Below are 13,061 nucleotides of genomic sequence, written 5' to 3' on the forward strand. Positions count from 1 at the left end.
AACGAGATGAAGCAGCAGTCAGTCAGAGCAGCTGGATCACACACACACACACACACACACGTCTGCATAAAAAACCACATCAAACACACAAAGAAACGCACTCAACCTTTGACCTCGTCTCAGTGAATATGATCATATGAGAGTATTCTGGAACGTCTCTGATTTACACTGAAATCACATCTACATGATTAAGTGCTGATTCACTGTTTAATATCATTTTGAGCAGACTATCCGTGTTTGTATGTAAACAGTCTGTTGTTCTCACACTGTGTTCTGTTCTTGCTCTCCTCTGAACAGCTGCCGTCGTGCTCGGCTCCTCCCAGAGGACCCCCGAGGAGTCACACGCGCTCCTGCATTGTCCTTGACCCTGACCTCTGACCCCTGCAGGACAGCTGTCTCTTTCTGCAGGAGCGTGGAAGCGTGCAGATGTCAGACTTCAGCTCAGTGTGTGAACTCTTTTGTTGCCGGAAAGAACTGTGCTAATGTTAAGGATCAGTATGATTTCTTTATTTAATCAATAATACAGTAAAATTATGACTATTTAAAATAGCTTCATGATGAAACATGTCACCTAACACTCCAATTAAAACCATTTTATTCAGCTTTTCCTTCATAGTTTATTTGAACATCAGGAGATGTAAAAGAAAACAATACAGGAAAGAAAGAGCATTTCTCCCTGAAAACAAAAAGCTACATATGCAACATTGCTTTACTTATTGTGATGTCATTTCCTGTTTATCTGTGGGATTTCCATAGATCCATTTGTACATAGATCTGCTATTGCTCCTGTTACAGTCACACTGTTACGGAAGCTTGTTTTCAACAAAACATTGTTTTTTTTTTAGCAATTCAGACTCGAATAAGAACTAATTTCTATTTTGTTGTTGTTTATTTCCATCATGGAATAAAACATTTTATTAGATTTTCCCCTTGACATATTTCAAATTTCTTGTAATTGCGAGGAAAAAGTAAGGGTTAAAAAACGTCCAAATTGTGAGGTGAAGAATTGCACTTACTGTTAGATTTTTTTTTCCCATGGATAAAGACAAGCTTCCACATAATATACATGATTTATAAGAATCAAAACTAATGAAAATAACTAACTGATAATATAGACATTTAAAGGCAGAGTTCATTTGTTCACCCTGATGTTGTACAAGACGCGTCAGAGAGTTTCTTTCTTCTGTTGAACACAAAAGAAGAAATTCTGAAAACGGTTGAGAACCAAACAGTTGCCGGCGTCACACACAGCAGTTTTTTTACACACTATGGAAGTGAACGCCTCCGGCAATTAAACATCACAACAAAATAACCGAGATGTTTTGTGATCAACAGTAGAAAGAAACTCACACGCAGCCGTGGAACAACCTGAAGGAGAGTAAATGATGACAGAATCAGGATTTATTTGATCATTTTTAGTTGAAATATGCGTCTAAACTACAAGCGGCCTAGGATTTGGTTCTTGATTTCCAAATTATAGCTCAAACAAACTGCCCAGGATAATAATAATAATAATGTTAGAAACATGACTAGCTCTATTGTAAGTGTTGCGTTGGTCTCGCTCAGAGGAGCACTAATAAAAACCAAACAGAAGAAACTGCCAAACAGGCGAACGCTCCACCAAACGAGAGACGGGACGGAGAGGGACGGAGTAACCCCACTGGGAGCCATAGTAACAGATCCCACTGTTCCGAGGTCAGTTATGACATCACAGTCCACAGCTTCCTTCAAAGATCCAAAGAGGAAGTTCAAAGCCAAACCTGGTGGTGCTCCTCTAAAACCGCTGGTGTCCGGAAGTGCTGCCGGATGCTTGTGTAAAGAGCGACAGAATCTGAGCCGTGAAGACGTGTGTTTGACTCGCCCCACGGCTGGATGTGTATTTGTCTGGTCATGCATCCATGTGCATGCATGGGTCAATGTCAGGCAATGTTTCATTTGATCCTCTCTCTCTCTCTCTCTCTCCTGTTCTTTAATATTCTCAGTCTTTATTGCACACACACACACACACACTCTCTCTCTCTCTCTCTCTCACACACACACACACACACTCACTCACTCACTCACTCAGCTGTGGCGTATGGTTGGTAGCGTTACTGTCGTTGGTCTCAGCAGCATCCTCCGGAGGATGTATTGACCGGCGTGCTCTGAATCTTGACGTTGGATTTCTCGGGGCCTCCTGCAGTGGCCCCGGGGCCCATTCTCTTCTTGATCTCTGCTGCCATGGTCATGAAGGCCTGTTCCACATTAGAGGAGCTCTTGGCGCTCGTCTCCAGGAACGGGATGCTGAGAGAGTCCGCAAACTCCTGGAGACAGAAAACAACAGCCTGATCTCAAACTGAGCGTTTAGCTCAGCAATTAAATGAGAAAAAAAAATAGTTTATACAATATATTTAAATATTCCAACCTATTTAGGGCTGTTCATTAGTACTAATCATTAACAAAACATTTCAAAAAAATATATATTTATTAATTATTTCACAATTAATAATGATAAAATACTACTTTTGGTTTGCAAGAAAGGTTTTGTAAATAATAAATTATTTAATGTTTAATAATAAATATTTAAATAACATTATTTAGGCTATTAATCAGTTTTTTTTTATAGATTACGGATACATTATTAATTGTAATAATTTATTTTAAAACATTATTAACTTAATTTTTTTTTTTTAATAAACAGCTAATCTTAAAATTTGCAATCAGGAAAGTTTTTTACACAGATTATTAATTTACCATTTAAATCATTACTCAGCCAGTCTTTGGAGGTTCAACCAGAAAACGTTTAAAATGATTCATTATTTATTGATTAACAATAAATAATAATATATGCATTTAATCAGCCAGTCTTTTTTAGTAATAAATAATAAATTAATGAATAATTAATAATAAATAAATAATAAATTAATGAATAATTAATCTGGTATTCTCAGTTTGCAACTAGAAAATGATTTAAAAAAAAAACATAACTTCTAAATGACTGACTATAATGATTTGTTGTTTAACAAATGATGATAAATGATCAGTTAATGAAAACTTCACTGTGTAAAACATGAGTCTTGTTGTGATTTTGCTGAATGTAGTGTTGTGTTGACCTTGGCTGTGGTGTAATCCACAACTTTCTTGGTGGTCAGATCACACTTGTTTCCCACCAGGAGCTTGTTGACGTTTTCACTAGCGTAGCGGTCGATCTCCTGAAGCCACTGCTTGATGTTGTTGAAGGACTCCTGAGGAACACATTAGAACATTGAAGCACGAGTGACTGAAGCAGACGTGCTGTGTGTGAAGCGCACACTGAAGGAGTGTCTGGTCACCTGATCCGTGACATCATACACGACGATGATCCCGTGAGCTCCTCTGTAGTAGCTGGAGGTGATGGTGCGAAACCGCTCCTGACCGGCCGTGTCCCACTGACAACACACACACACACACACATTCAGCACGGAGTCAAGTGACAGGGAAGACCTTTACACAAGATTTCAAACAACTGAACTTTCTATTAAAAGAAACCTGAAAAATAAAATGCATCACGGTTTCCACGAAAACATAAATAATCAGAAATGTTTCTTGAGCAGATAATCAGCATATCATACTGATTTCTGAAGGATCATGTGACACTGAAGACTGGACGAATGATGCTGAAAATACAGCCGCGCATCACAGAAATAAATTACATTTTACAATAAAATCAAACAGAAAGCCGACATTTTGAACAGCAATAATATTTCACAATTTTTACTATTTTTTTTAATCAAATAAATGCAGCTTTGTTGAGCAGAAGAGACTTCCAAAAACACTTAAAACTCTCTCAGATCCAAAGTTTAAAAGAAAGTCATGTAATAAACGGTTTGGGGTGTTGAAGTGGAGCACACTTACGATCTGTAGTTTGATGGTCTTTCCGTCGAGCTCTATCGTCCTGATTTTGAAGTCCACTCCGATCGTGCTGATGTAGCTGTCGGTGTACGTGTCGTCCTGAGGAAACACACACACAATCAAAAATGAGGCATCGTTTCTACACACACGCACTAAAAAGAAGAGCAGCTGCAGAGACGACATTCTTCCTTCACCTCGAACACGGAGCTGTTTGACAGTCAAATCACCTGCGCAATATCTGACCCCGTGTGTGTGAACATCATCTGAGCAGTAACTTACAGCGAAACGCAGCAGGAGACAGGACTTCCCCACGCCAGAGTCTCCGATCAGCAGGAGCTTGAACAGGTAATCACTGAAACACAAACCACAGGACGAGTCAATGGAAGAGGGGATCACATTATGTGTTTAACACATGTGTGTCACCATGACATAAGGGCATGTCAGGCACATACTTGACCCCGAAATCTACAAGAAATCAATTTTGCATGATAAAAAAAAGAAAACAATACCAATGCAGTTGATGTGAATTATGACCTATGCATCATGCATGTATGACAGGTTCACATGATGTCTTTCAACACCACAGTATTACAATGGTAAAACCAGAGATTTTGAAAAAGTGGTGTGGCAACAAATGACTTCACTTGCCCTCAAACTACACAACAACCCTGAAACAGAGCTCAACATGTGACAAACTCAGTGAGTTCAGGCCCAAGATCAGGTTTGGTCACCTCAGGAGTGACAGGATCAGCTCTCTGACAGCACTTGAGGAGGGCTTTATTTCATTATAAACGCGATGATAATTATGCAGACGGTTTCTTTAGTTGTATTATTATGATGTGGCGCTCAGAGAGCTCGAGACACAGACTGACGGTTATTGTTTACATCTCTATTTGAAACATTAGTAAAGGACACATATGTACGCAAACTTCAATGTTGATACTTTTAAATCAGGTTGAAACAACACTCGGTTTGTCGATATCGTTAAAAAGACACAGCACAATTAAGACAAATAGGAATTAATTAACCCAAGATACATCAAGTAACGTTAACTAATGTTTAGTTTACTGCCGCGGTAATGATTTATGTGAATAATAATGAAGCAGGTGACGTGTGTTTGATGTGTCATCGGCGCTTTCCTACACAAACTTACTATTCAGGATTCATGATGACAAAGACTCCCAAATTATCTGTCGTGTTCTTCCTCTGCGACAAAGGCGGTTAAAGTTGGCCGGTTTGCTGGTGATACCCGTTATTAATCACTGTTAAATGCGTTTTTTGGAGAGGAATGAGCGGAAGTGGGATCTGGACGCACATAAAAATAAAAATGGCCACTCGCTGGTGATTAGGCAACGTCACTTTCGCTGCACGACCTGCCAAAATAAAAGCCTTGACAGACGCACGATTGTTTTTATAAATTAGTTGTCATAATCTATTTTTAACATTTTATATTTCTAAACACATATATTTTTTATTAATTTTATTATATATATATATATATATATATATATATATATATATATCGCATATATTGCAGTATATTTGGAAGAACGATTTTGGAACGTTTCCAGACGACTTTTATTTTGCTAGAAATCGAAAAAAAAAAGTTTATTTAAACATTTTTTGTTTGTCTCTTAAATTACTTTTAATCGATTATCACTGGATCTGCATGCCTAGTAAAATACGACTGCGCTTCTTAACGCAACACGTTCCGTCAAAATGTACTTCTAAACTTTAAATCGACTACGCATGTACACAAAATGCAAGAACTGCAGCACGTTAGCAGTTTTTTCTCTAGATGGCGCTGAACTCAAGTCAAAAGCGATCCTCTGTCCCGGATCGAGTACATCTGTTTGTCTGTCTGTCATCATTAACATTAACTAAAAGGTCAACCAGTTGAAAAAGACTATCTTATGGCAGAGTAGATTTTCTCTCTTTTTCTTTCTCTTGGTGATCGAAGCACAACTGTTTGACTATCTTTATCTCATGGAAAGTGTTGGAGTCCAGAGTTGGTCCCAGCGTATTTAGCTCCTCTCATTTCTGCCAGGTTTTGGTAGTTTGGCAGTGGACGCTGAACTTGACCCGTCTTTGAACCAGTCCAAATGGAGGGGAATGGCTTTCCCTTATCCAAATACACGCTCACACATGTTCCACGGACCTACAAATGCTATTAATACACCTGTCTGGTGACTGCAGCAGAGAGACAATGAGTGCTGGGATAGATATGGCCAAAGACAGGGCTGCACAGCTTTTATTGCTCACTTTTGAAGGAGTTTTCCTGTGTTTGTTTGCACACGCGTCGGTCATTGTTTTGTTTTCCGGTGCCAAAGCCTTGAACGCTCATCCATTCACCCCAAATCAAACTCCGAGACGGCTCATCTGTTTTTTTCCACTACATGAACTCGCAGAAGAGCATGACACAGTGGGAGAGATGATGCTGTGGAAGCAAACCATCTGGCACATCTCAAAATGACTTTTAAAGTGAATATAGGTGTGCAGATAGGCATCTGTGGGTTGTGCGGCAATGCAAATGCTGTGGAATAATACAGTGAGCATCTCAAATGGCTTCATTTGCAGATCTGTTCTACGTGTGTGTGTGTGTGTGTGTGTGCTGGTGGGGGCAAACAGAGGGGTGGGGTTAGCATTTCAAGACAAGGAGAGGGACAGTGTGATTGACAGGTGACATCACAAGGACGCTGTATAAAAGGTGAAAGTGGGGAATCTGAGCTCATTTGGGGAGTTTTCCAAACCTTCATCCAGTCACACGCTCTTCAGAGAGGACGCTGATATCGGTAAGGAGTTTGACTGGACTTTCTAAAGCTTTGTGCGAAAGTTAAGATGCTAATTATTCCCAGCAGACCGCATCTGTCATTCCTGGGGGTTATTTTAATACTTAAAATGTTTTTTTTTAATTTTATTTAGGAATTGTACCCGGAATGTTTTGATCATTTTAAATAAACATAACACTACGTTTATTCTTTTGCAGCAGAAATTATACAAGAAGGGAAAACTACTACATTTATATATTTAAAATCAACCATAAAAGTTAAATGGTAGTTTATTCAAATATTAATTTAGAATTTGAAAGCTGCAGTTAAACTCAAAAGTAATTCGTTTTTTTAACGAAGGGAAAAAGTAAGGAAAAAACATGCACAACAAGAAAAAAAAAACATTAAAAAGCAGAATATGTTTGGGAAGAATAAACTAGTATATTTAAAAAGTTAAATTGAAACTTAAAAGTGAAATCTTTATTTATTAAGAGACTGTAAAATATTAAAACAAAACTTCTAATTAATATAAAAATAAAAAATGTTTTTTTACAGAGGAAAAAAACTAAAACATAAACATTATATTTCAATGTCGGTTTTGTTTTACAGAGGAAAAAACAAGTCCAAATTGATTTTTTTTTTGAGAAATAAAAACTAATAGAAAAGGGTCATGGAAAAACCCCAGCTGAAGGTAAAATAAACTTGAGTAAACTGCAGATCTGTTGGTCTGTAGACGAGCGGTGCGGTGTGTGGCGCAGGACTAGACGAGATCGACAGAGCGTCCTGAAGGTCACTCACGTTCCAGATCACTGGAGCCTCAAACTGAACTGACTCCAGTCGCCTCAAACTACACGCTGCACTTTACTGCAGCCGTTATTAATGTTAATAACTACCATAGATGCTACATTATTTTGATTAATGCAACTAATCAGCCAAGCGAAGTGCAAACAAACACTAAAAACAATCTATCCTATGATCTAGTTATTGGACAAATGGTACTAATGTAGCTCATTTATAAGTTCTTTAGAGGTCAAATGTCGAGGTCAGTCATCCATCTGAAAACATATATACTCACACTCCCAGCGCTCGTTTAATGTGTGCAAACGAGAGCACAGTAAACACTGTAAGTCCATAGACTCTCCTGATCGACATAAGCTCAGGAGGTCATAGTTTTAAAGTAGCTTTACAGCTGAAAGTGGCTTGATACGGGTCATGAGTGAAGCGGAGGCCATGTGATAGGCACAGACTGAAACACGTCGCACATAAACGCCTTGTTTAAGAATGCAAATGTGATTCCCAACAGCTGAAATGTTGGCAGGAGAGTACTGGCTGGTTATTAGTGACAGGTGTGTTTTCTCCTGCAGCAATGGCTGATCACGAACTGGTTCTGAAATGCTGGGGGGTGGTCGAGGCCGACTTCGAGGGCACCGGAGGAGAAGTTCTGACCCGGTCAGTCACGGCACCGTCCTGATTAACATCTCTGTGGTCTGCTGAGAGCTGCCTGATGATTCTGTCTCTTCAGTCTGTTTAAGCAGCATCCCGAGACTCAGAAGCTGTTCCCGAAGTTCGTGGGCATCGCTCAGTCTGATCTGGCGGGGAACGCTGCGGTGAATGCCCACGGAGCGACTGTGCTGAAGAAGCTGGGTGAGCTGCTGAAGGCCAGAGGAGATCACGCTGCCATCCTCAAACCACTGGCCACCACTCACGCCAACAAGCACAAGATCGCCCTCAACAACTTCAGGGTAACACCTCACACTTTCAGTCCAGTCTGACCTTCACGCCTGACTTTCAAAACCTAGTGAACGGACTCACTGACTACACAGAGAGCACCTCATAAGTGACTGATTTTAATTGTTGCACATTATATATACAATTTATAATTAAATAAAATATTAGAACGCTGCTAGAAAATGTAAAACTAGTAAAAAGACCATATACATGTGCACACACATATAAATGTGTATGTTTGTGTATATATGGGTATATATATACATATATATATATATATATATATACACATATACATATATTTATTTATTTATGAAATGAAATAGCATAATATTTTTGATTATTTATTTTGTTTAATTTTAATTTAAGTGCATAGTTTGTTGCAAAAAAAGACCAAATTAAACTTCACAAAAGTAAAACATTCTTACTGTAACTCCTCTCATAAGTTATATTTCACTGAAAATAGTTATATTTCATTATAGGGAAATGTTGTGCATTATTTCTATATAAAAATAAGAGTATAGGAATTAAAGCAGTAGTTTCCACTGTTGACAGCACGTAACCATGCTAACAACAGGATTCTAAAAATACGCTGCATGCATCAGTTTTGGATGAAATCCATGCTGTCTAAGTTGTTGCCACTAGAGGAAACTCATTAGTTTTGAGACGGAGTGTTGAAATCTGTCTCTTCCTTCCATTCGCACGCAGACAGACTCCACGAAGCCTGTTCTCAGAAAACAGCCAGTCCTGTCTGTTAGTGCGTCCCAAAAACGCAGACTTATGCGCTTTTCTGTGACGTTTTGTAGTTTACAGTGTGAGTAGTGTTCACACTGACAAATTCCAAAAGAACAAAGTCCATTTTCAATGCCCAAAAGATACACTTCAATAACCTCCTACCCAAAAAAAGTAAAAAAAAATAAAAATAATAATAAGTGGGAAGTTGGACACATCATCAGATTGTCTTACTATCAGGAGATGAGAGGTTCTCTATTAGGCTTCTTACTATTGGAGAAAGTGTAATGGTAACTCGAATGACGTGTGTCTTAATAATCACTATATATACACAATATCACATTAGAGCCTTGAGGTTATTGAATTTCAGTCAGAGTTGTTTGTACAACACTCAATCGACGTTCATGGATCCCATAGGAATGAATGAGAAATGAACTCAATCCCACCTGTCGTAAAAAGGGGAGGGGCTATCAGATTCTAATTATTAATGACAAGATAACCTTATAAAATGTTCACTACATGGTAATGTGTGTGTGCAGCTGATCACGGAGGTGCTGGTGAAGGTGATGGCGGAGAAGGCGGGGCTGGACGCGGCTGGACAGAGCGCGCTCAGGAGAGTCATGGAGGCCGTGATCGGAGACATCGATACTTACTACAAGGAGTTCGGATTCGCCGGTTAAACGACACGCTGAGCGTCACGAACGCAGCGGCATCACAGAAAAAAAACGCTTGTCTTGTTCATGCATTAGTCAGCAGAAATTACTGTGCAGCTAATATGATTAGAAACTATCTGCAGAGAACAAATCATGTCTAAAATCCAAATAAACGTACAACTGTCTGTATAGGTGTTAGTCAGGACAGCGCTATGTTTCATTTCTACAGGAATGAATTCGAGGCTGGAGCTGAAGTGACGTTAATTACAGCGCGGTCACTGGACGACACACTGATTGTTCAGCTGACCACACTCAGTACAACTTTGTCTAGACAAAAACTCAAAAAGAAAGTTGATGAAAGCCTCGTTTCATCTGCGTTAGATCCAAGATGGCGCCTGATCTGATTAATGTAAACGTGCCTTAGAACGAGCAGAGCCAATCACGTCAGGTGTCGAGTGTCAGCTGATCTGATGACGTCATGGCGGTGACTGTTAGGGTCTCAGGAGGAGCCTCAGATTTGGACTAAACTTCATCTGAACTGCACTCGAGTGATTGCACATGAATAAAATGAGTTCAATTTGGGAGAAAAAAAATGATGATTGAAATTGTTTAATTCTAATGACTCCTCTATCATCTTGAAAAATGCCTTAGATATTTGTTTCTCTACAGTTGCTGTCTCTTACAATTATTAACCTGCATTACAAATAATTTGCTTTGCTTTTGATTAGCAACACTTATTAATAAACATCGCTTTTAATTGCTGAAAAACTGTGTTGTTTCTTTATTTGTCACTCCTGCAGTGGAAGCTTCACCATTGCCTCTCACTATTTGTTAAATTATTATAAACAGACACAAAAATAATACAATAAACTAAACTATATATATATATATATATATATATACACACACACACACACACACACACACACACACGGGTAGATTATTTACTAATCTGATATTGATTCAAAATTACATGCCAACAATTGTAATTAGTGACGTAATCCTTTATAATACAGATTTTAAGTTATGTAATCAGACTACTTTTAGATGACGATTGTCCTAACTTATCACATTGATTTAAATATGATAATTTTGTACCACATTGATATAAAAATACGAAAGACACAAATATATTTCATTCATTGTTATTAACAATATGAAGTGCATTAAACATTACATCAAGGTTTTCCTGACTTAGGTTTGTGAAGAAACTGCAGAGGGTTTATGAATTTAATGAGAATATAATAATGAATGAAATCATAAAAACGTTAAACGTGATATTGCATTTGTTTAGCTTCATGTCATGTGGCTATAACCAACATCAGAGGACTGTGAACTGTGAACTGTGATGTTTATTACATTATTTATCTTAAACTATCTCAGGGGTAAAAATATATTAGGTAAAAGCAGATCAGATGATAAAAAAGTTTGTGAATTTAATGTGTTTGAAAGACAAAGGTTGAACAACCGACCGAGAGACAACAGACTTAAAACACTTCTTACACCTGAACTGATTCAGCACCTGAAGACTTCACGTGTATGTAAGAGGCAGGCGATTTCAGAAAAGAAACATTTAAAAGATGAAAAAGAGGAATTAGGAAAAATCTATATTATTATTAAAAATGCATTGCTTGTGTGTGAATAACAGGTGATCATGTAGTCAATATAAAAGTTACTGTAGTCTGATTACAAGTACTTTTAATCTAATCACAAGTGCATAAAGATTACATGTTATCAATAACTGCGCCGCTCTGTAAATATATACACACACACACAAACACAGGAGTTATTAGCTGACTTATGGCTGCGGTGGGCTGTTTTCAGCTCATAAGGACCTGAAGGATCACGGCTGCATGTGTTTACGGTCTGTTTGGCAAGTGCTTTATTCTAAGCTGCTGTGTAATCACATGCTAAAGTCATCTGGTCTGATCTGGGGCTGGAATGAGCTTTATTTATGACATTGTGACCCTTACTCTTTGCTAAACCTCGACCTCTTGTTTACGTTCTTCCGCTGGCCGGTGTTTCTCTGAAATCTTTGTCCTCAGAAAAACTGCTGGCTGATCTGCAGCCGTGCACAGACGCACATGCTCGAGGTCAAACGCTCTCGCGCTTTTCCATCCCTCACAAATCTCATTCCAGGACGTCTGTGGACGTGACTGGAGCCACAGAGGTTTCCTGCTCCGCAACCGCCATTCGCTTTAACTTTACAGTTGTGTTAAGAGATGTCATGAGCATGTGTTAAGTTGTCCCGGGGGGGTGTCTCTTTGTCCCACCAGACAACAGTAACTCTCTCTCTCTTTCTCTGTCTTCCTTTATTTGTCACGTAGTCGAGTGTTTGGAGACCTGACCTCATATCCGAAAGCTGCACATGATATCACGCACATGAGATAGCTGACATATAAAGCATATCAGCCTGAGCTCCAATATCCCTGGTTCTCCTAGAAAGCAACCAGATCGAAAGAAGAGTGACTGGAGACTTGATTTTTTTTTACTTTCATTATTTGGAGCAATGGGAGTCTGTGGAAACATTTGTTTCAAATAAACAAACTATTGCAGTGACTGGGTCTGTGGAAATATCTTTCAAAGTGTTTACTTTTTTTCTAAATAAATAATTGGATTGATTGGGTCTGTGGAAATATTTGTTAAAAAAATAACACATTTGTTGAAAAAAGAAAAAGTTTCTTAATATATAAATACACGGTACATTAAACTAAAAATGGATTCAAATGATTAAATAGAAATAGAAGCAGATTAAGATAAATAAAAAATGAGATTAAAACAAATAAGTAAAATTTGATTGTAATAAAAGATAAAAAAAAAATAGTAGTTTAAAAATTAAAATCAGTTATTAAACAAACGAAAAAGTACTAGCGAATATTATTTTCTACATATTCCTACTATATTTTCTTCCTGTATCATTTGGGCTTTTATTATTAAAATCTATGGCAGCATTTTAAATTGTAGGAGAGGGATGATGAGGATCTTGTGGTTGAGTTTTTCTATCGAAATAAATGGTAAGAGAAGCTTCAAAGTCAATAATCACAGTCTCTGGAGCAGTAGAAGAGGGACTTCTGTGCACCGAGGCTTTCCTCTGAGCTCTCGAATCAAGCGCTGGTTTGATCGCTTCTCCTCTCAATACCAGCATTGTTCTGCTGAAAGGGAGCATCTGGTTTCTGAGCACTTTCTAAACATCTCCTGACTGAATGAGTGTGTGTTTGTTTGTAAGGAAGCTCAGAGTCATCCTGCATTATCTTCTGTGAGAGGAAGAGGCAGGGCAGGAAAGCTGAGATATCTGGAGCTCTCCAGAGTC

At 38.4% G+C, this 13,061-nt stretch overlaps 2 protein-coding genes across 2 annotated transcripts; one reads left to right on the top strand and one right to left on the bottom strand.

The window, feature by feature from the left end:
* Positions 1-485: 485 nt before the first annotated feature.
* On the bottom strand, positions 486-5,208 carry rab1aa (RAB1A, member RAS oncogene family a). Its single transcript, XM_052546998.1, has 6 exons — positions 5,024-5,208; positions 4,150-4,222; positions 3,874-3,969; positions 3,312-3,407; positions 3,093-3,224; positions 486-2,303 (listed from the first exon to the last, which is right to left on the bottom strand). The coding sequence occupies exons 1-6, from the start codon at positions 5,035-5,037 to the stop codon at positions 2,106-2,108; spliced, it is 609 nt and encodes a 202-aa protein (XP_052402958.1). The 5' UTR covers positions 5,038-5,208; the 3' UTR covers positions 486-2,105.
* Positions 5,209-6,531: 1,323 nt separating this feature from the next.
* On the top strand, positions 6,532-10,519 carry mb (myoglobin). The gene is made up of 4 exons (XM_052547008.1): positions 6,532-6,662; positions 8,003-8,087; positions 8,161-8,380; positions 9,638-10,519. Exons 2-4 carry the CDS (start codon positions 8,005-8,007, stop codon positions 9,776-9,778), a joined length of 444 nt encoding a protein of 147 aa, XP_052402968.1. The 5' UTR covers positions 6,532-6,662; positions 8,003-8,004; the 3' UTR covers positions 9,779-10,519.
* The last annotated feature ends 2,542 nt before the right edge of the window (positions 10,520-13,061 follow it).

Source organism: Carassius gibelio, chromosome B1 (assembly GCF_023724105.1).
Source record: "Carassius gibelio isolate Cgi1373 ecotype wild population from Czech Republic chromosome B1, carGib1.2-hapl.c, whole genome shotgun sequence".
Classification (NCBI taxonomy): Eukaryota; Metazoa; Chordata; class Actinopteri; order Cypriniformes; family Cyprinidae; genus Carassius; species Carassius gibelio.